The sequence below is a fragment of the Diabrotica undecimpunctata genome, chromosome 10 (assembly GCF_040954645.1).
Source record: "Diabrotica undecimpunctata isolate CICGRU chromosome 10, icDiaUnde3, whole genome shotgun sequence".
Taxonomy (NCBI): Eukaryota; Metazoa; Arthropoda; class Insecta; order Coleoptera; family Chrysomelidae; genus Diabrotica; species Diabrotica undecimpunctata.
Genome location: NC_092812.1, coordinates 10,730,082 through 10,750,980, shown reverse-complemented (window position 1 = coordinate 10,750,980; position 20,899 = coordinate 10,730,082). Strand labels below are relative to the sequence as shown.

Sequence of the window (20,899 nt, the reverse complement as noted above, 5' to 3'; positions counted from 1 at the left end):
TGTCGGTACTTTCTATATATACCCAAATATTTTGCACGTTGTACTTATCTGAGAGGAGATTGAATGTTTTCGGTTCCAACTGCTTCGCTGTTTTCTGGACATCACTATCTTCACTAGATTTATTATTAATATTATTAACACTTAAATCACTGTTATTCATGTCAGTATCTGTCGTCATAAAAAACGTCCCTTATTTATTTCTGTCCCCCATCGGGGACCGATATTATTTCGTATTAATTATCAGTTTACACTTTTTAATTATTGTCTTATATGTAAAAAGTTAAATCCAAATACCAAGTAATTAGGAACCGGCTCGGCCTTTAACGAAATTAACGACTGACTCGGTCAAAGGAACGATCGATACTGGAATCTACTTTTAAAGCCAGCCATCTAGACTATGCAGTATCTAATACATTTGTCAATCTGTTGGTGATGATTTTTGTGAACGTCTTGAATATAATTAATAGTAGGCTTATAGGGCTGATGTTTTTGGTATTCTCTTTGCTGCCTATGAGAATTATTATTTGCTGTATTCCAGAGGTCTGATATATATCTTGATTTGTGACGGTTATGGGATATACACGCTAAGATTTTTAAGTTTTTGTATGCCAATGTATTTAACCAGTTTTACTGTAATTCCATCTACTTGAGCTGATTTACCGCTTTTCGTTTTTGTCATTGTAATATATATTTTTTCCGAAAGGACTTCTGGTACATTTTCCAAGTTACTGCTTGCTTCTTCAAATGTTTCAAAGTTTATCTCCAAATATTTCAAGCTAAAAAAATATCAGGACAGCATACTTACCAACAAATCGTAAGTCTAGAAAAAGAAGGTACGTTACTATCTGATCATAGGATATAGTAAATTAACTAGCTGATACCTATCAAAATTCTAATTTAGCCAAAATTACAGTAAAGAGTTCTCAACTTACAAACAACAGGAGGAGGCAATACTTAATAAATCCAGACGAATTTAACCATTTCAATACATCTCTTAGTAATGGGAAGTTTCAAGAAGCACTTAATAGCATGAGTGATACTTCACCCTGTCCAGACGACATAACAATACAATTTGTTAAAAAAACTTCTCATAGAAGCTCAAAAGTTTGTATTACAAATTTTTATTAGTATTTGGTCACAAAAATCAGTTTTAAATATCTGGAAAAATGCCATTGTTCTTTCTATTATTAAATAAAGCTACCTAAACCAAAATCATATTGTCCTATATTATCAACATGTTCTTTTATCAGAGTTTGTTCACCAACAAACGCTATTCACGAAGCTTTTAAAAATAATCAAAAATGTATGGCAAAAATGTATGATATAACTAAAGCATTTGATACAGTGTGAAAATATCATATATTAATTATCCTAAAACAGTCCGAAAGTCCGAACAAATGGTGCTATATCCTATCTTAGAGTACAACAGAACGGAACCTCACAAGGATCTGCATCAATATTACAAGAACACTTAAATAAACTATTGTTAAGACTCCGTCCCAACTATATCCACCACCAAATGACGAGTGAGAGACAAACTTCCATCCAATGCACATCCACAATTCATTTTCAGACTCTCAACACATTTAATGTTATTTTAAGTTTTTTTTATGTGTAATCTAATTAGTTGAATAAACATGATAAAGTAGTTTATGTTTAAAAATCCAGGGTACATCCCAAACAACTATTAAGTTATTCTCTTGGTACCGGTTTCAGGTTTTGCTCTAATAAAACAAAATAGTAATATTTTTAAAAAGACATGGAACATATTTCGTTTCGGAATTCGTTCCAAAATTGATTACGGACGTGCTGATTTTGCATTTGCCAACACAACAATGTTAAAACCTTTGGATACGTTACAGAACAACCTCAGTAAATAGCATACAAGCTGAAATAGGTAAACCTACTACAGAGCTTTGTAGGCAGCTATTAACGCTTAATTACACTTCTACCATAACTCTATATACCAGAATTTCTATAACTAACATTTTAGATATATCCATGGCTAACGACTCTTCAAATTTCAATTTTCCATATTCCCGCAAAATCTATCATGCAATAAACCTGATTAACTGAAAGCAATTTCCACCCTTATATTAATACAATGATATATCTTCAACTTCACCTTCACCTTGGGTTATAAAAATTCTAGCGGTCAATTGTAGTCTATGATAATTTTAAAAAAATTGTATCAACCTTAATCTTAGTATACAACTCTTCAGAAATCTAGTTAACTCCCATTCCGATTACACAGTATACTACACAGTCACGTCTAAAACTGAAAATGGAGTCGTAGTGGCAATAATTAACAACACAGAGATTCTCAAACATAGAATTTCAGAACTGCAACTATATTAACAAGAGAACTCTATACAATTTACCAAGCGATACTACACGCAAATGCAAATAAGATGAACAAAATATTAATCGTTTTTGGTTATCTTTTTAACAGAATAAACTTTGTTATAGAATACAAGATGCCTGACTATTTCAGTTCTAGCAATTATTATTTGAATAACCTACTGGAACTTGTCTAAGTTCTCACAAACCGTTGGATACTTTAAAACCATCGTACCACGGTTCGACGATGAGCTGGATGTCGAGCATTTTAGGATGAGCCAAAGACTGTCAAACCAATTGGCTGAACTCCTTAAAGTATATTACAGTGTTCCAGTGGCTTATTGGGAATAAGACAGAGTCGTTCAGGATTGTCGCTGATAGATTTACCCTCTGCATTTAAATTGTAAGAAGAGTATCTTACTTCTTAAGTAACTCATCGCCCGGACTTATTAATTTTTTTACAGCATAAATATTTTTTTTATATTTATTTATATACATTTCATAAGATTTTATAAGCAGATTTTATTTATATTTTAATAACATTTTTTATAGTAATATTTCAATTTTCGCGAGTTTTTCTTCATTTTCCAATTTTGGAACTTTTTTAGTTTCTAAAAGGTCATTAATATAAAATCTATTTTTTCATTGTTTTGACAAGTCCTAAAAATTGTTACCGGTTGTTTTTGTTATTCCATCTAAATAATATGGCATCTTCACCATTACCCACGTAGTCACTAGTAGATAGTTTTGGTTGAAAATATAAAAACTGGACATTTCATAGGACATAAATCTATCCAAAAATTAAAATATTATTTACAAATAAGCTCTTAGACAAATCAGGCTAGGCTGTTAAATAAAACAAACCAGGCACTAACGACTAAATTGAAGGTTGTTCGAAATTCGTTCGGTGGTCGAGGTGGTCAAGGGGTACAACTCGATTACTATACGGATTTTGAACTGATTCTGAAAGCGTCTATTACTCATACTGCGAACGATACTTATGTTATAAATGACACACGCATGGGACTGCGTTTACTACTCCACGTAGTGTGTGCGGAATGAAAAATAGTAAGTGAAAGAAGAGTGTGCAACTCTATATACCCTTAAAAGAGCGCAGTATATATAATGTGTGTACACATAGGTATAAAATCTGCGATTCGCACGATCAGTCGTTACAGTCGTTTCAGTCGTTTGTCCTCATTTATCATACTCTGTGCGTTTTAACGCTTCGTCCGTAATCTGCGATAAGAAAGTTATCCTAGCAATAAACTCGAGAGCGCTCAAAAAATAATGGTATTGGGGCCAGTGGTTTATGGACAATATCTACAGCGACTCTACAAATTATAACGGAATTATGAAATTAATTCCCATCATTTTAATTGAGCACCTAAAAAAAATAGTAAATAAACAAGAGAAGTGACCATGAAAAAATGATAGGTGCAAATATAAGGTGTCGAATTATCATTTTAGGCAGTTTTCAAGCGGTCAAATTAGAATATAATCAGTGCTATATAATTGCGAACTTATTTTTAATTGTTATGTCAATAAAGTTTTAAAAGCGGTATTATAACTCGGAAATAACTCAATACTCGGAATAACTTAATATAATATGTCAACAAACTCATTGAGATTTTTTTTATCTTTTTGTATTGTATTTAAATTTTTGTTTATTCGTCCTATAGCTTCAAGACTTTTATTAATATTTTATTTATGAATGATTTATTTACGTCACTGATAATATACGTGCATCACTACACTCTGCATTTCTTAATTTTTTTTGGAAATGAAGACAAACTGCAGAAATTGCCTAATAAAATATTGTATAAAATAATAAATACAAAAATCAGTAGTTGAGATTTGTACTTGATATGCATAGTTGTTAATTTTTTCTATTCTGCCCCATATACGGAGTAGAATAAAAAAAAGCATGAATAAAAAATATAAATAGTGGGATACCATCTACATTTATTAATATTACCCCTAACCCAATTTTAAATCTACCCATAATTCACCAATGAAAACTGATTCATTATTCTGGCTATCTACATCTCCACCATTATGTGTCTAACCTTAGCACGATGAGCATGATACCTATCCGATCCGATCAGAGTCTCGTTTTGTCTTTCACACCTTTATTTAACAACACCCTCCTCTTTTTAACCACTTTTTCTTAACTGGTTTTATTTCTGTCTTTAAACAGGCTGACTGCCACAAAAAATGTTTAAAAAAGTCCATGATGCCAAGTTGAAAAAAGTGCATTTGGCAACCAACTGAAATACTTATTACTAATATTTCACCAATTTCATTTATCAGTCGCAATTTTTGAAAAAATATGTCACCGGTCGAGTACGACTGCCCACTAAGGTGTATTTGAAATAAAAAACCGGTCATAATTATTTAGGGCCTATCTTATCAAAAAATATAATTAAAAACAATATTTCGTTGACATTTTGCAATTTTTATAAAAAATACATAAAAAAATAACTATTTTAGTATTTTTACAATAATAAGTACAATTTTACATAAATAAGTCCCTTTTTTTACGTTAACAATAATGAAGATATTGAAACACATATTCGCAATCAGTGCAATCTGATTCAATGATAGTTTTAGAATCCTCTTCATCGTCATCATCTTCGACTGTATTGTCGTCCAAACTGTTTAGATTCGGTATTGCTGCAATTAAAATTGCCTTTGCTTCATCGGAAAATGGTAAGATTTTCTGCTGATTCTTTGACCGACTACAATTGATGAGAGGATCAGATGCCAGAAGTAATCTATTTCCAACATCACTGTTACAATCAATTCTTGAAAATTTTCGTGAAAAGTCCACCCAATATTTACGAAAATAATATTTAAGTTTTATACTAAGGGGTATTTGACCCTAAAAACCGGTCATAAGTAGTTTTTATAAAATTCACCAAATGAGACAAGCAACGAACTTTTTGTAAAGTACATTAACCGCTTGATACAGGGCGCACCCCACTTTCCCCATTTTATCATCGCACGCGCCTAGAAATTAGTCAAAACACAGCACTCGTCTGTAACGCATGTCATTGTTGACAGCACTTTTAATTATTTTATATATTTCTCTTTGTTAGTATGTCGTCTTGTGGTGGATTATCAGAAAATTTCTTACTGAATATGGAAGTTGAAGGTATGTACTTTGTTTTATAATATATTACACTTAATTTCTCCTTAAGTTTCAGCATTTAAACTTATGTTTCCAATTTACATTTAAATAATGTTGTATTTTGACTAAAATTTTGAAACATTAGTGTTTTTGTTTATGTGTCGAGCTATGTCGCACTACATTTAAGTTATGGTAATAAAGTTTGAATCTTTGCCTAATCGAAACAGTATTAAAATCTCACCCCAAAGCACCCCATATTTTTATTTTATTTTACAGTTTGTAGGTGCAATTAAAAAAATATGTTTTTATAATAAATGTTTATAAATTTTTTTGCAGATACTTCGGAAAAGGTGAAAACTATCACCAGACGGGAACTATATTGTATCCTAATGGAATTCAAAGGAAAGAAAATTGACGAAAAATTTACCCTATTGGAAGATAGACTTGCTCTAATGACGTCATGTCCAAGGGAGGATATTAGTATATTGTCTCGTTCTCTGAAGGATTTCAAGGCAATTTTTAAGCAGAAATGGGCGGCAGCTCGTAATACTGATAAACGATTTCTAAAAAATAATGAAGAATGGCTTAAAACATCATTAGAACTTCCTTCGTGGTTATCACTTAAGCTCGGTCGTCCAGTTAAACGTTACACGACTTAAGTGAAGGGAGCAAGCGGCGGAGAACTGAAGAAATACGGGCTTGCGTACCTGTCGAGGAGTTGACGTTTGCTGCACGTGTAAGTCAGGATACTTCCGAGAATAAACATGTTTCACAGATGATTAAACAAATAACTTTAACTCCGGCGAATGCCAAGAAGATCAGAACGATAATTTCGTCTAAAAAAGACCACGTGGATATGAAATATACCATATACCCCACAGGAAGCTTTATCGTTATTTGTAGACGGTAACTTTACACGAAGCCAAAGGACCTTATTACAAGTCGGACGGAAGTACATCTACCCTTGTTACTCTTTGCTGCAAAAGACAAAAAAAAGAGTGCTACCCAGATGATGACAAAATAACTGTTACGGAGACTGTCACCTCGGGGAACAATTAAGGGTCTAACCACCTTCTGATATCCCCGGGTGCTATGTAGAGGGCTTCGAATATACTGTCGAGAGCTCCTCTACTTAAGTCCATTTTCGGGTTATGGACTTGGAAAATATTTATCTTCGGTGTCTTGCCTTGAAAAAGGTAAGATATTTCTTACATGACAATTTTTTCGTCGAAATAAAGTACACCAAGTTAAGTTAAAACAATTCTCATCCACAGAGTATGGAAAATAAATGCAGGAAGCAGAGCCCCGAGAGCAATAAGCTCTCGGAGAGCCCGTGAGGGACTGACCTGGCTGACCTGAAAATCGCCAATATTTATATGCGCTGTTCGAGCGATAAATAGGGATTTCTAGGTCAAGAGCCAATGGGAAAATTCGAGGCCTGGCGATGCGCATCGAAATGCGTACTAGTCCACAGACTATCCCATTCGATGACAAAACCAGTTTTACTGTTGAACTACAAACTTTGCTGGATCATACGGCTTTGCGCCTTATACAATATTTAAAAAAAGTCTTAGATACATTAAATGACACTAAAAAGCAACATACTTTTAATAATAAAATGGGATGTGATGGATCTCACCAAATTCAATTTAAGCAAAAATTTGAAAAAGTCGCAGGTAATGATTCAAATTTATTTATGAGCTCGATTATTCCAGTGAAATTGGTTGTTTCTGTCGATGGCAAAGCAATAAAAATCATTTGGCAAAATCCTACTCCTTCTTCTGTGAGATTTTGCAGACCTATCAGAGCTTGATTTGTCCACGAAACGAAAGATGTCACTAAAGAAGAAATAAAATACATCCAAAAGCAGGCAAAATATCTGATAGAGACTAAAGACAGTTCAACATCAGCGAAAATCAGTCACAATATTTTGCTGACAATGGTAGACGGAAAAGTTTCCAACCTCGTAACGGACACTGCATCCATCAACTATGCGATGTTATATGTGGTCAGACATCAAAAGATTTTAATAAATTAGAAAAATGTGCCACTAAAAAAGAATCTTTAAAGTTTGGGCTCTCAGTACTCCATGACAGAATACGCTTTTTCGAATCGTTATTGCATTTAGCATATAAAGAACCCATAAAAAGTGACAGGCCCGTACACCAGAAGACAAAAAAATTATTAAGAAAACAAACTGTCACAAACCATATGTCACATTGTATGGAGCGCAGGTGACAATTTTAAAATGCATGGAGCGCAGGTGATCGAAAAGACAATTCTGCCAATAGGGCAATTGTCCGAGAAGGCCGCTAAAGCACATAATCATTTTCGCAAATATCGGTTTGACTTTTCACGAAGTTGTTTTAAATAAATTACTTCTGGCATCTAATCCTCTCATTAATTGTAGTCGGTCAAAGAATAAGCAGAAAATCTTGCCATTTTCCGATGAAGCAAAGGCAATTTTAATTGTAGCAACACCGAATCCAAACAGTTTGTACGACAATACAGTCGAAGATGACGACGATGAAGAGGATTCTGATATTATCATTAAATCAGATTGATCTGGTTCCAAATAAACATTCGTGTGTATATCTTCATTATTTTCAACTTTCAAAAAACCTAAACTAAACCGACGAAATCCGGTGCTGTTTTACAGTTGTGATACCAGTTCATGGAAATTGGATAATAATTATAACTAATTGCAGTGATTTACTTAAATATCTAAATCCAAATAGAAAAGTATATTTGATCTACTCACGGTTCCAATATCCAGTATAAAAATCACTTTCACTTAACTTTTTACTTAATTACTTTTAAATTTACTTCAATAATTACTATTTAACTAGCATGATTAATGAGTGTCTAAAACACGTTTTTCCCGCTTGCTCGCCAAACGTCTATTCTCTATATATGACATTAACTTCATTCCTTTATAGTTCTTTAGAGTTCTAAAAGTCATTTTTATATATAGATACCATTACGCTGTCTCTCCATGCATTGGGCATCATTTCTTCCTCATATATCATACTTATCATTTGCCACAAGTGATCCACACTAACCAGACAATTTTTAGGATGCATTTGACGTTTTTTGATCTGCTTTGAATTGGTATGGTTGTAAATTGCACAATATTATTTGCCGACGCATTCATTCATCCAAAAATTTACATCATCCTTGAAGATAATTTTGATGAAGATGACGATTTAAAAATTACAGACCGTTTCCGACTTTTGTCTATGCTTACTTACATTTAATTCCTGAAGGAGTTAAATTTTGTACGTATAGGTACAGGCCCAAGTAGTGGTTCAAATTTCACTAATTATTTTATACAAGAAAGGATGAAATTATGACAAAAAAATATGATTTTAATACGGAACAAAATTATTGTATTTAAATATTTATTTTAGACGTTTTCAAATTTACATATTTTTAAAAAGCCCTAATGAATCTCTAACACAAGTTCAAATTTTCGCATACTTCCTGGGGAGTATGTTTCTGTAACTGGCCATAGATTCTATCAACTTTTGGGAGCAAATTATGTTCACAATATTCTCTCAAGTCACCTGGTAAAACACCACATAATCTGTCTGCGTCTCTTTCAACTTCGTCCTATAATAAGAGAAAAACGGTTATTTTAGTTTAAAGTTTAAATTTATAAATTTAGAGTATCTAAAAATTAAGAATTAAGATTATGAGTAATATCAATACGATATTGATGAATGAATAAAAAGTGATATTATATTTGTAAAATAATAAAGAGCAAGGTTAGTTAAATAAGAAACATCCAAATATAGATAGTGAGATAAATAAAAAATAGAACAAACTATATACTTATAAGATATGTTATTTTATGTAATAATTCTCATACAAACCTACTTACAGATGGCAAGATTTTCAAATGTGAAAAAGAAAGTTACAATATAGACAGAAACGCAAATGAATATAAATATATCAAAGCATTATTTAAAAAGGGTCCATAATTATGACTTCTGATGCGTAATTTTAATAAAATATAATAAATTGCAAGAATACTGACAATCGCATAGATCACTTATCTCGGCAGCGGTATAAAATTCCGCAGATTCTACATACGCACTTCACCTTTTAGATCATAATCATTCTTTTAATGACGGATTTTAAATTCTTCACATGCAACATAAATACCTTAAGCTATCTTTAGTAGATAGAATCAATGAAAATTAACAAACTAAAAAATACAGATTTAATTCTGAATGACAAATTTGAGTCAAACAATTCTCCTTTCCTCAACCTATTTAGTTAAAGACTATAAAGTGTAATCACATACCAAAAATTGAGAAAGGCACTTTTGCGGGAACAACTATAGTCATAACATAATATAATAAATTTTGTGGAAGTTTTGAAAACCAAGTTTTCAGCGTTTTATTGTTATAGGTATATTTGTAGCTCCTCACATACAGATTTTGTTTTATTCAAAATATGCACGTAATATTGCATCTTTTAAATATTTTTTAATTATTAGTAATGAAATCGATTAATTTAATGCCAGTCATACAAAAGTTTGTAAAACGTGTAAAGTATGTAAAACAAAATTTTCAGTTAAGAACACACATTTGATGACTGTAGTGTTACTTATAAAACTTACCAAGGTTTCTCCATCTTCGACTAAATCCTTGATAACAGTGGTAAATAATATACAGTTGTCGCAGTCAAATCTGTAGAAAGAAACGACTTTTTCTATTAATTCAATTCACTCAATTTCATAGACTTTATTTTTTAAAATATTAAGTTTATTGAGGTTATTATTATTGAGGTCCAAAAATGTTGCAAAAGAAACTCAGTCATAATAAACAATCTTAGAAATTAAACTAACCCGTCTCAAATCTTCCAAATCTAAAAAGCTAAATGAATACTTTTTTAATGTGCGTAAAAATATAACGCCTACTATTTTGCCACAACAAGATCATACCCTCTATCTCCAGAATTTAAAAAATGTCTCGAATTCGGTATTTTTAAGACCAGTTGATAATTCTGAACTAATCTAAACAATCAATAGTATCAAGAGTAAATTTTTCTGTAGTACTGATAAATTATCCATAAAATTTTTTCTAAATTTCCCAAAAAAATATGAAGAAGTCCTGGTTTCACTAATTAATGATTACTTTAAAAAAGATATAGATATACTTCCAGAGTGCCTCAAGACAGCCATTATTACTCCTCGTTATAAAGGGGATGAAAATCAATGCATGCAACTACAGACCTATTGTTTCACTACCGGTACTACCCAAAATTATTAAAAGACTTATAAAAACCCGACTTTCTATATCATTTCGACTATATCCTTTCTCGTTGAAAACAACATTTTATTACAAAGGCAGTTCTGCTTTTTATCTAATAAATGTACCAGTAATAATATGTTTTTATACTACCTAAAGTCTATCAAGCACTAAACAATAATCGTTACGCTGACACTGTTTTTTGTGACTATGCCAAAGCTTTTCATTGTATAAATCACGACATTTTGATAAAAAAACTAAATTTCTACGAAATTCTAGGTACTTCTTTAAATTGACTTCAATCCTACTTGAAAAATAAGATACAACCAGTAAGAGCAAATTATACTCACTCTAGTCACAAAAGCATTTACGTAGAGTATCACAAGGTTCAGTATCGAGTCCTCTACTTTTTGTTATTTTCATAAATGATTACAGATCAGTATCGTTAATTCTGGATAAATTTCTTGGCATTTTTATAGACAGTAACCTTAAATTATTCCTTTATATCGATTTGGTAAGTAGGAAACTTGCTTCAGCTTTCTATGCAATAAGATCTGTTTTAAACAAAATCAATTAATTATCTTCTAAAATACCATCTTTTTCTTTTTTCCAGTCTCATTTTTGATATTATCTTATTTTTTGGGGTTCTAGTACAGTATTAAAAAATAAATTTTTAATCGGGCGGACTAAATCCTTAAACATATATTATTGAGGCGACTAAATCCTTAAACATATATTATTGAGGCTAAGAAAATAAAATTTGTTTTTAATAAAACAGGCTAGATTGGCAAATATTTTATTAACAAGTTGCCTTTTATTTGTACGATTTTTACTTACTCAGGCTCAGGATCGTCGGCAGGCTCGGGTTCAGGCTCACGGGTTCTTTGAGCGAATACGGTCAGACCTAAAAGTAAACAATAGCTCTAAGACACAAGTCAGCTTTTTAATGTTAGAAATTTTTAAAATGAAATAACTTTTATCTTAAAGTTTTTGTTGGATGCTACCGATGGATCCAGTATTCGGTAGCCAGATACGCAGGTAAATACAAATAAACAAAATAACAATCAATTAAATTTTTTTATGGAATAAAAGATATTTGAAGATATATCATGAACTTTTTAAATAATGTTTAAAAACAAAAAAACAAGAAAAAGCTTCAAAAATATACTTACAAAATAAAACAGCAGAAAACTATGAAGAATTTAAAAAATGCAGAAGATTAGTAAAAGAATTTGTTACAAAAGTAAAAAGGGACAAAAAAATTTGGAAAAAGATGAAAACAAACAGTAACGTTAAAGTTGTTTGATGGAGTTCTAAAATCCATGAAATAATCTAAACATTGAGGCACAAAAATGAAGAGTAAAACGAAATCCTTACAAAAGAAAATAAAATAATTAACAGATGAAGAGAATATTGTTAAGAGATACTATAAACTTACTGCTATCAAGAAGAAAACAATCTGTTGAAGTTATTTGGTTGATTGTTTCCATTTTGATTTTAGTTATTTGTATTAGGTGTTCATTTTTTATTTCATGATGTTGTTTTTTAGCCTTTAGTTTTTGTTAAAACAAAGACCTATGTACTGTGGCCTGACGATGGTTCATAATATTGTAAGCCTCGAAACCGGTAGCCTAGATATTCTACTACAATACAATACTATACACTAGTATTTTGGATTCACATTGGTAGCTTTTTTATCATTTGGCAGCATAATTGAGTAATAACAAAGCAGATTTAGAAAGGGCCCCAGGACCATTTATTTACATCAAAATAATAGATAAATACTAGCAAACAGAAAAAAATGTATTTGTTGAACATATACCTTAAAAAAGCTTTTAACACTTTGTTTAGTACCAAGACAAAAATTTTGTGAAAAAATATAGAGAAGAGAGATTTTAATAACAAAATGATAAGTTGAAAATTAAGAATAAGAAGAATACGGAAATTAAGTTAATATATAAGCTTGAATTAACCTCAGTGTGTAGTTAGACTTAACATATTGCCAAATTGCTAATAATATAAGCTGCTAATAATAATAATCATCAGCGTTTCTACTGTATATTTGTGGCTGTAACAGTTTTGTTATTTTTTTCGCCTCCTAAAATTGCCTCCTTGGTTTCTGACCCTGAGATACTCAGTACTCAGTGTACATCAAAAGTACACAGATATAAATAAAGCATTGTATAATAAGTAGTGTATAATATTCAAATATGAACAGTTAAGAATAATAAAATGGTTATACTTAATAAATATAAAGAAAATTTACTACTTACCGACGCAGAACAAGAGAGTCAAAACCAATGTAGTCTTCATGTTTGAGAATTGTATTTCACAATAATGTGCATAGTCAGTTTAGCTTTATATACAATAAGAAGTCAACCACTTACAAAAAGGATTACTTGACTTATTAAGTTTTTTGTTATTGTTAATACTCCCCACTACATTTCTATATTTGTTAACTTTGATTTCCATAGACGATAAGGTGAAGTACTTATTATAACATAATGAACATTTAAGATTTTAAAAAAACTTCTTTTGTGTAATACAGAAAATTTGATGCTTTACTGATAATAAATCTACATAATATCAGTCAATGTTAATAGGTCATCTTGATTAATTCTACAGTCTGAAGATTTGACATTGTCAGAAGTTAAAATGTTTAACCTCTATGTGTAGTATATTCGATAACTTAAATTATTTTTCAGTCGCTTTTTCGTAAATGTGAAAGTTACAAAGTCTACTTATATATATTGATGATCATTCTCAGCATCTGCTACAGATTATGCTGCAGCCTATATTACATTGCCATTCTAGATTCCTTCCTACTACTGTCTAATATTTCCTTCTCTGCACCGTCACTCGGGGTAAATCTGGACGATTTTCGCGGTTTTTTGACTATAAATCGTTTGAAGTAGTTCTAAAAATTCTAACAAAATAATTTAACTACTTTAATACCCTCGGCATAAGGGATTCTGATAAAAGTTAAAAAAATTTACTGCCATACTTTAATTTTTTGGGTTATTTAATGTCCGAATTTGCCCCTATTTTTGGGGTAAAACCGGACATAGCATTATTTTGTATTATACAACTTATTCGGTCGTGAAGAGGGGCTAATTCGGACAAAAAAAGACAAAAAACATTTGGACAGAAAAAAAATAAGATAAAAAAAAGATTTTAAACTTGAAAAAAAATTATTTCGACAAAGCAGCATGAATATATAGTAAAACAGGGCTCCTTAATTCTAAACACATTCTATAAAATAAGACTAACAAAAAAAAAATTAAATTCCTCATTTAAACTAAAAACTGGAAAAAAATTATTTGATTCAAATATTTTCCATTCGTAATATAATAGGAAATTGGTATCTCTGACGTCTCATATCCGTCACATTTTCAAGAATTTTGAAATTAGACTCCCCTCAAGTACACTTTCATCTTTTATTTGGGGATACGAAAAATAGATCTCCATTTTATCTGATGTTTGATTTTTAAGAAAATTGACAAGATAAAGAAAAAAATTTTTCTTATCAATTACCTTTGTAATATTCCCAACATAATATTTATCTACATTCTTTGGTGAAATTAATTAAACAAGTACGAAAGTATTAATGTCTATAAAACATTTGGTCTCATCCATTTCAATTTGTTCACTTTCCCCCTCAGCCTCTTCTTTAGTCTGCAGCTCTGTTCCACTTTGGTCATCCTCACTACTTGTTCTATATTCTTTAGTTTCATTTTTCTTCTCCGATTAATGGTTGTTCTAAATCTCCTACGCTTACCATTTTACCTGCAGGCACCTGTAACCTTTTGCCCCGTGTTTTTAAACGTTTTTGGGTTGCGCCCTGTCTAGTTTAATGAAGAAAGTTTTGAAGAGTGTAGGTCCAGTGGTCTTGGTTTTTAGTTTCTGAAGGTTCACTAGCTGATAACTTTTTGATGACCTCGTCTGACTTTAATGGAATAATTCCGCAAGATTTAAAACCAGTTGTAATATTATCTTTGATATGAACAATGGCTTCAATGGCTTTTTTAAATATCCCAGAAAACTTAGACTTGAAAATTCATCCTCTATTTTTGGTTTTCCATTCTGTAAGGGTATTTTGCCACGACTTTGCATTGTGTTGCATTTGGAAGCAGCATTACAAACTGAATGTCATACTTTTCGCAGTTTTCGACAACATGTATAGACATATGGCTAGCTAAGTTATCGCCTTTGATTACTTTTTTCCCTGGCAATTTTTTAAGATATGGGAGAAGAATTGCATCGAACCAGTCTTTGAATGTTGGAGAGTCGAACCAGCCTGACTTTGTTCTATTGTAGACACACCCTTCTGGCCCTCACTCTACCCATGATGGATATAAGTGTATCGATTTGTACACCATACATGGGGATAAAAGTATACCTGATCCGCTGATAGTCATCATAACTTTGTGCTGGCTTTGCTCGAATCCATTATTCTTTCGACCCTTTTTGATCTACGGCGTCACAACATTTTAATTCTACCCGGGTAGTCAGTTAAATTAGTTTCGTCGTAATTGACAATGTGAGATGGGAGAACGCCTATAAGTCTGTTTTTGAAATTCTTAAAATAGTATAAAACTGTTTCTCGTGTAACATTTACCTTGCACCGCTTTATATTTTGGACCATACGATCTGTTCGAACATTATTTCGCTTAAGGAATGTATAAACCAGTCGATCCCGGGTAGATTGTTTTTAAAAACTTTAATAGTTTGTCTTTTTCTGTCCAGATAGCTTTTTATTAAGACTTTTATATCGGAATGGATCATGGGAAATCCCCATTCATAAAATTTTGTGATACCTTGTGCTATCATTCTTTTTTTTTTGTGCACTACGAGCATTTTGTCCACCTTGTTGAAATGTCGATTTGCCTTTGAGTCTATCATGCAATTTATTTCTAGCATTAGAAATAGCTCTCTCCATATTTTCTAAATTGTAATTCATGAAGTTTATACCTACTTTTTTTCTTGTACTGTCGCACCATGGTGTCCAGATTCGACCTACCTGAAGACAAATTTTTGCAAATAATTTCTAAAAAAAAACTAGGCTAAATACAACTATAATATTTTATACATATATTGTCAACAAACCACTAAACAGTTTGTTGCCACTCCCTATTACATATAATTTCTTTTCTTGTACAGCTTTTTTTTTTAAGATTAAAAAAACGATACGATGTGTACACCGTTACATCTCGACTTCTAACTTAGACCCGACAAAATTCAGTACATATAGTTGATTTGTGAGTTCGCACATAGAAGTAGAGAAAGGCGGCTTTGTACGAATTCTCCCCTACTATCCGGATTCATTCCGAGGTATGGTACCATGTTCTACCTGTTTGTTGCATGTCATAGTCCCATCTTAAGTTTGGACGTCGTCTTGATCTGTTAACGTTTCTTGAATATTACAACTACTATACACTACTACAACATTCACTACATTGTGTTAAATTTTTGTTTTTGCCAAGTTCGTTTTTAGGCCTATTTCATTGTTAGTTTCATTTTGGTCGATTATAAATTCTTGTAATTCTGCAGAAGTATTAGTGAGCATGGAATAAAGAGACCTCAAAACAGCTATTTCGAATAGCAACCAACAAAGTCATCATAGCCAGAATGATCGCCAACGTTCGGAACGAACCGGCACCCTAAGAAGTATTAGCGAGCAGAACGATTTTATCTGCGAATCTCAGATAACTAGAATATTTATTAATGGATAATCCTTTTTTCTTATTCTCATTTTTTCTATTTACTACATTTTCTACATTACAAAGCTCATTTTTTTAAGTATATTTTCTAGATTTGCGATAAAAAGCTTTAAGGATATGACTTCTAGTGCATATTCTTGGTTACAGGTTGCTTCTTTAAATGTTTCAGGGCTTTGTATACTTCGTTAAAAAATTTAGTCACGAGTTGTATTTTTTTGGTTTATCTGCAATGGTGTTTTCTTTTGTTAGACCAATTATTTGCTTCCTCTTAATAATTAATGCTTTTCTTGTTTTGGATTGCATTTTCTACTAGTCTTTAATTGTATTTTCTAGAGACTTCCTTAATATTGTTTGTCAACTACTTATTAACAATTTTTTTTTATTTATTTACGATTTAACCACAAGGGTTATTAGTGACCTAAAAAATATAATACAGGTAAAGTTAGAAAAAATTACAATAATTGATACAGTCCTGAGTCTTAAGATAACTTATTGTGTTTTTAATGTTCATGTTTTTTTCTAAGGATTCCTTTATATTATTTGGGATAGTGCGCTTCCCTCTTGCTGCTTCATATGTTTTGCACCAAGTTATTATATGCTCCACGGAGAGTGTTACTTGATAATTCTCACATATTGGCGGCACAGTCTGCGCAAATAGGCGTTTATGTGTCAAATCTATGTGTCCCAGTCACAAACGCGCTATTCTCACTTAGTCGTGTCTATTCTCTGTGAGTTGGAGCCACGGTTTCACTAATTGTTCGATTACCTTTAGTTTACCTTGCCATGCACTCCGCTTATTTCGCCACGCACTCAACACTTTATATTTTATTTCTGACTTGAATTTACCACAAGAAACTCCATTAATAAGAATGGAGTCCTAGCTAAAGGATACTAAGCGGGCTAGTTCATCTGCTTCTTCATTTCCTTGTAAACTTGAATGTGATAGAAGAAACATGAAGTCAACAGTGATCCTATTATTTTTAGAGGAATTATTTACCGATGAGGCAGAATCTTCTTCCGACATTTAAGTTTTCACTGCAGAGAGTATACCTATGTGTTTGCCTAGTTTTCGTATTAATTTGGTGCTTTTGGTTTTTATTCTTTTGTCAATGTAGTATAGATGTAATTCCGTTATAGAGCGTTCCACGTTAAGAAAATAACATTGCGGAGATAGGGCCATGTATTTCTTATGGACGGTAGAAGCGCGGCGATGCCACAATGAACACAAGCACGATTCAGGGTTGTGTAATTTGTATTTTCGTTTCCACAGACATGAATTAAATTAATGTTTTTTAACGTAATTGACCAAAAGTGCCCATTCGAAACAAGACATGAAAAGTAGGGGAAACGATTTTAATTAAATAAATAGTATTGATAATTTTATTTTATCTTATTTTAATTATAGTAACGACAGTTTATTTGTTTTTCGGTAAGAATACCATATACCATGAATCATAGAAATCAGTAGAAAATATTGCTTAGTTAAATCGCGTATGTCAGCGATTGTATGTCGTTCTCTGAGACTACATAATGATAATAAGGCTTTGTGGTTCTTCAGTTGTTATTCTGACTTTACAGTTAAATGTTAATTGAAAATGGGAATTCAAAAATTAAGCCAAGGGAATATCGGATATCCGTGCAAAACAAATTGTTTTAAATGTATTTAATTATCATCTAAATTTAAGAAGTGGTGAAAGTGTTAGAAGTTTCACCTATAAAGTAAGTGCGATGACGGGAGTAAGTTTTAGTACTATTTTAAAAATACGCAAAGAAGCTGCGGAAGGAGGACGAATGCCCATAAAAAAAAACAAGAAAACGTAAAAAAAGTAGAGTGAACAACAGAAAGTTCACTTACGATGCAGTAGTTCATACGCGGCTACGTGCCATCGTGCATAGTTTTTTCTTTAAAAATTTGATGCTTTTGGTTTTTATTCTTTTGTCAATGTAGTATAGATGTAATTCCGTTAGAAACTTTATAATGCATAAGAGTCTTTTGAGTACAGATTTGTTACGCTGATTATGTCTTTTGGTTTTTGTATATTTTCGAATAGATCCACTGCTTAATCGAAGCTTAACAATTGCTTTTCCTTTTCTACATATTCTCTTATTGGTTCTAGTAATGTTTGGAAATTTGGTATCTCATCTCTAAGTTTTTGTCATCAGTTTTGGTTTTTTCTTTAATTGAAGCTTAGGTTTTTCAAAGTTTTCTTCGGCCTGTGGCGTGATTGCATCTTCTAGGGTTCTTTTTCCGGTTGCCTTATTCCAAGTTATCTGGTATTCATGAGAATTCATATGTGTATTTTTACTTGGAGGTAAGTGTTGACTTGTTTCGGGTAAGGTTGATTTATGTTTTTGGGTAATAGAGGATGACTCAGACGATGTAGGTGTTGAGATTGTAGTGTTAAGTAAAGAAGTCGTCAAACGTATAGATGTATTTTGTAGTAAGCATTGTTGGGTTTGGTTTACTGATAAATTTGGAATTGCTACTCTTTATAATGCGATTTGAAAAGACGTAGTAAGTTTGGAGGGAGTGGTATTTAAGATTGTGGGAGTATTTTGTAGATTATCTTGTTGACTAGGATTTATTGATGAATTTTATCTCATTTCTGTTTGCATTGCACTATCATTGTGAGAACGGTTAGAAGGTGAAATATTTGGGCAATTAGCTGTCTGGTTTCCAGTTAATTTGCATTTGAAATATGTTTCGTTTTGGGCTATAAATATGCGGTAAGATGTTTGTTCCAATTTGATGATAAAATATTCAGGTAGGAAAAAGTTGTCTGGAAAAGGTAAAAAAATTGTCTTCCGCAGCTTAGAATATGACTGACTGCAAGATTGGTTGTTCCTATCTGTAGGTATGATAGGTCAAAGAGAGGATTTAAACTAATTTTATTAATTCATCTATTATTAAGTTAGAAGGTATGCTTTTACTTGTATTGTACAGAATTAAGCGGACTGATGGAGTTATTAATCTTCTCGCTTGTAGTATATTTTCATTTACTATTATCTTCTTTGTTTCTGCTATAAATTTATCTACTAGGTTTTTAGATGATAGATATATGCATATTCTACCGTTTGATATACGGAATGCAAAAATTATTTTCTTTGGTTTTTTATGCTGACTCAATTTTGTCAAATGTTAATTCAAGCAAGTGATAGTGGCATAGTTAGACCCATCAGCCAATCAACAGTAACTAAAATAGTCCGCAATCCACATTTCATTAATCAAATCGTTTTTTCCGATGAAGCCACATTTTTTATACATGGTACCGTGAATCGTCAAAATTGCAGATATTGGAGTCAAGAAAACCCACATTGGATGACAGGAGAACGTTATTTAACTTTTTTAAGAAATCAACTTATACCTCTCCTTGCTAACATGTATCCAAATGCCAATAATCCAAATTTATCTAGTGAAAATATCTGGTTTCAATAAGATGGACCCCCTTCGCATTACGCACGTGAAGTACGTTAATCTTTCGAGGTGGATCGGAAGCCGAGGTTTTATAGAGTGGCCAGCAAGGTCGCCAGATCTAACACCTCTAGACTTTTTCCTGTGGGGTTACATAAAATCAAAAGTTTATGTCAATAGACCAAAAAACCTACAGGACTTGAAAGATAAAATTAGGCATGAAATGAGTCTAATTTCTCCCGAAGTCATCCGCAATGTACTTGATAAATGTGTCCGTAGATTCGCATATTGTCAAGAAACCGATGGATGGCATTTCAAACATTTAATTTAAAATAATTATTATGCATAATTTGGTTACTCTAAAGTACATTATTAATTAAATCATTAGTTGTAATTTAGTTGAATAAAATTTAAAAAAAAATTGTACCCTAAAAAAATATTTTAGTTAAAGATGTAATGTCGTTAAATAGAGATTTAAATTCTCGTTTAAATGAGGTGTCGCATTACACCGATTTCTATTTAAAAAAATTAACTATTACGTCACTACACCTACACCGGTGACATCATCCCAACTCCATGTACGTTATAACATGGGTATTTTATAACAAAAATCGACCTATTTCGGGATTTCCCTCAAAACTCGACGGTTCTCAAAATAATGATAATATTCCATAATTTAGCCGTTTACTGTATAGATACCATTACGGTGCCCTCCTTGCATTGGTCATCATTTCTTCATCATATATCATACTTATAATTTGCCTCAAGTGATCCACACTATCAAGACATTTTTTTGGGTTGCATTTGACGTTTTTTGATCTGCTTTGAATTGGTATGGTTGTTAGTTGCACAATATTATTTGCCGACGAATCCATTCATCCAAAAATGTACCCCATCCTTGAAAATAATTTTGATGAAGATGATGATTTAAAGAACGGGTGTGGCAGTCCAGTGGGACTGTCAGTAGAAGTTATACTTCTATACACCCGTTCGCCGTTACAAATTTATATGGGAGTCAGTCTGCACAATCATTACA

General features: G+C 31.9%; 1 protein-coding gene across 1 annotated transcript; it reads right to left on the bottom strand.

Annotated features, from left to right (window-relative positions):
- Nucleotides 1–8,834: 8,834 nt before the first annotated feature.
- LOC140452128 (uncharacterized) lies at nt 8,835–13,111 on the bottom strand. The gene is made up of 4 exons (XM_072546209.1): nt 13,005–13,111; nt 11,569–11,635; nt 10,101–10,170; nt 8,835–9,085 (listed from the first exon to the last, which is right to left on the bottom strand). The coding sequence occupies exons 1-4, from the start codon at nt 13,042–13,044 to the stop codon at nt 8,927–8,929; spliced, it is 336 nt and encodes a 111-aa protein (XP_072402310.1). The 5' UTR covers nt 13,045–13,111; the 3' UTR covers nt 8,835–8,926.
- Nucleotides 13,112–20,899: the final 7,788 nt, after the last annotated feature.

What these genes read in the sequence shown, in the direction of transcription:
- LOC140452128 (XM_072546209.1), bottom strand. Translation starts at nt 13,044, where the DNA reads ATGAAGACTACATTGGTTTTGACTCTCTTGTTCTGCGTCG. An exon ending in GACTCTCTTGTTCTGCGTCG is followed by an intron (nt 11,636 to 13,004) that starts GTAAGTAGTAAA and finishes GTTTACTTTTAG; the next exon opens with GTCTGACCGTATTCGCTCAA. An exon ending in TCGAAGATGGAGAAACCTTG is followed by an intron (nt 9,086 to 10,100) that starts GTAAGTTTTATA and finishes CTCTTATTATAG; the next exon opens with GACGAAGTTGAAAGAGACGC.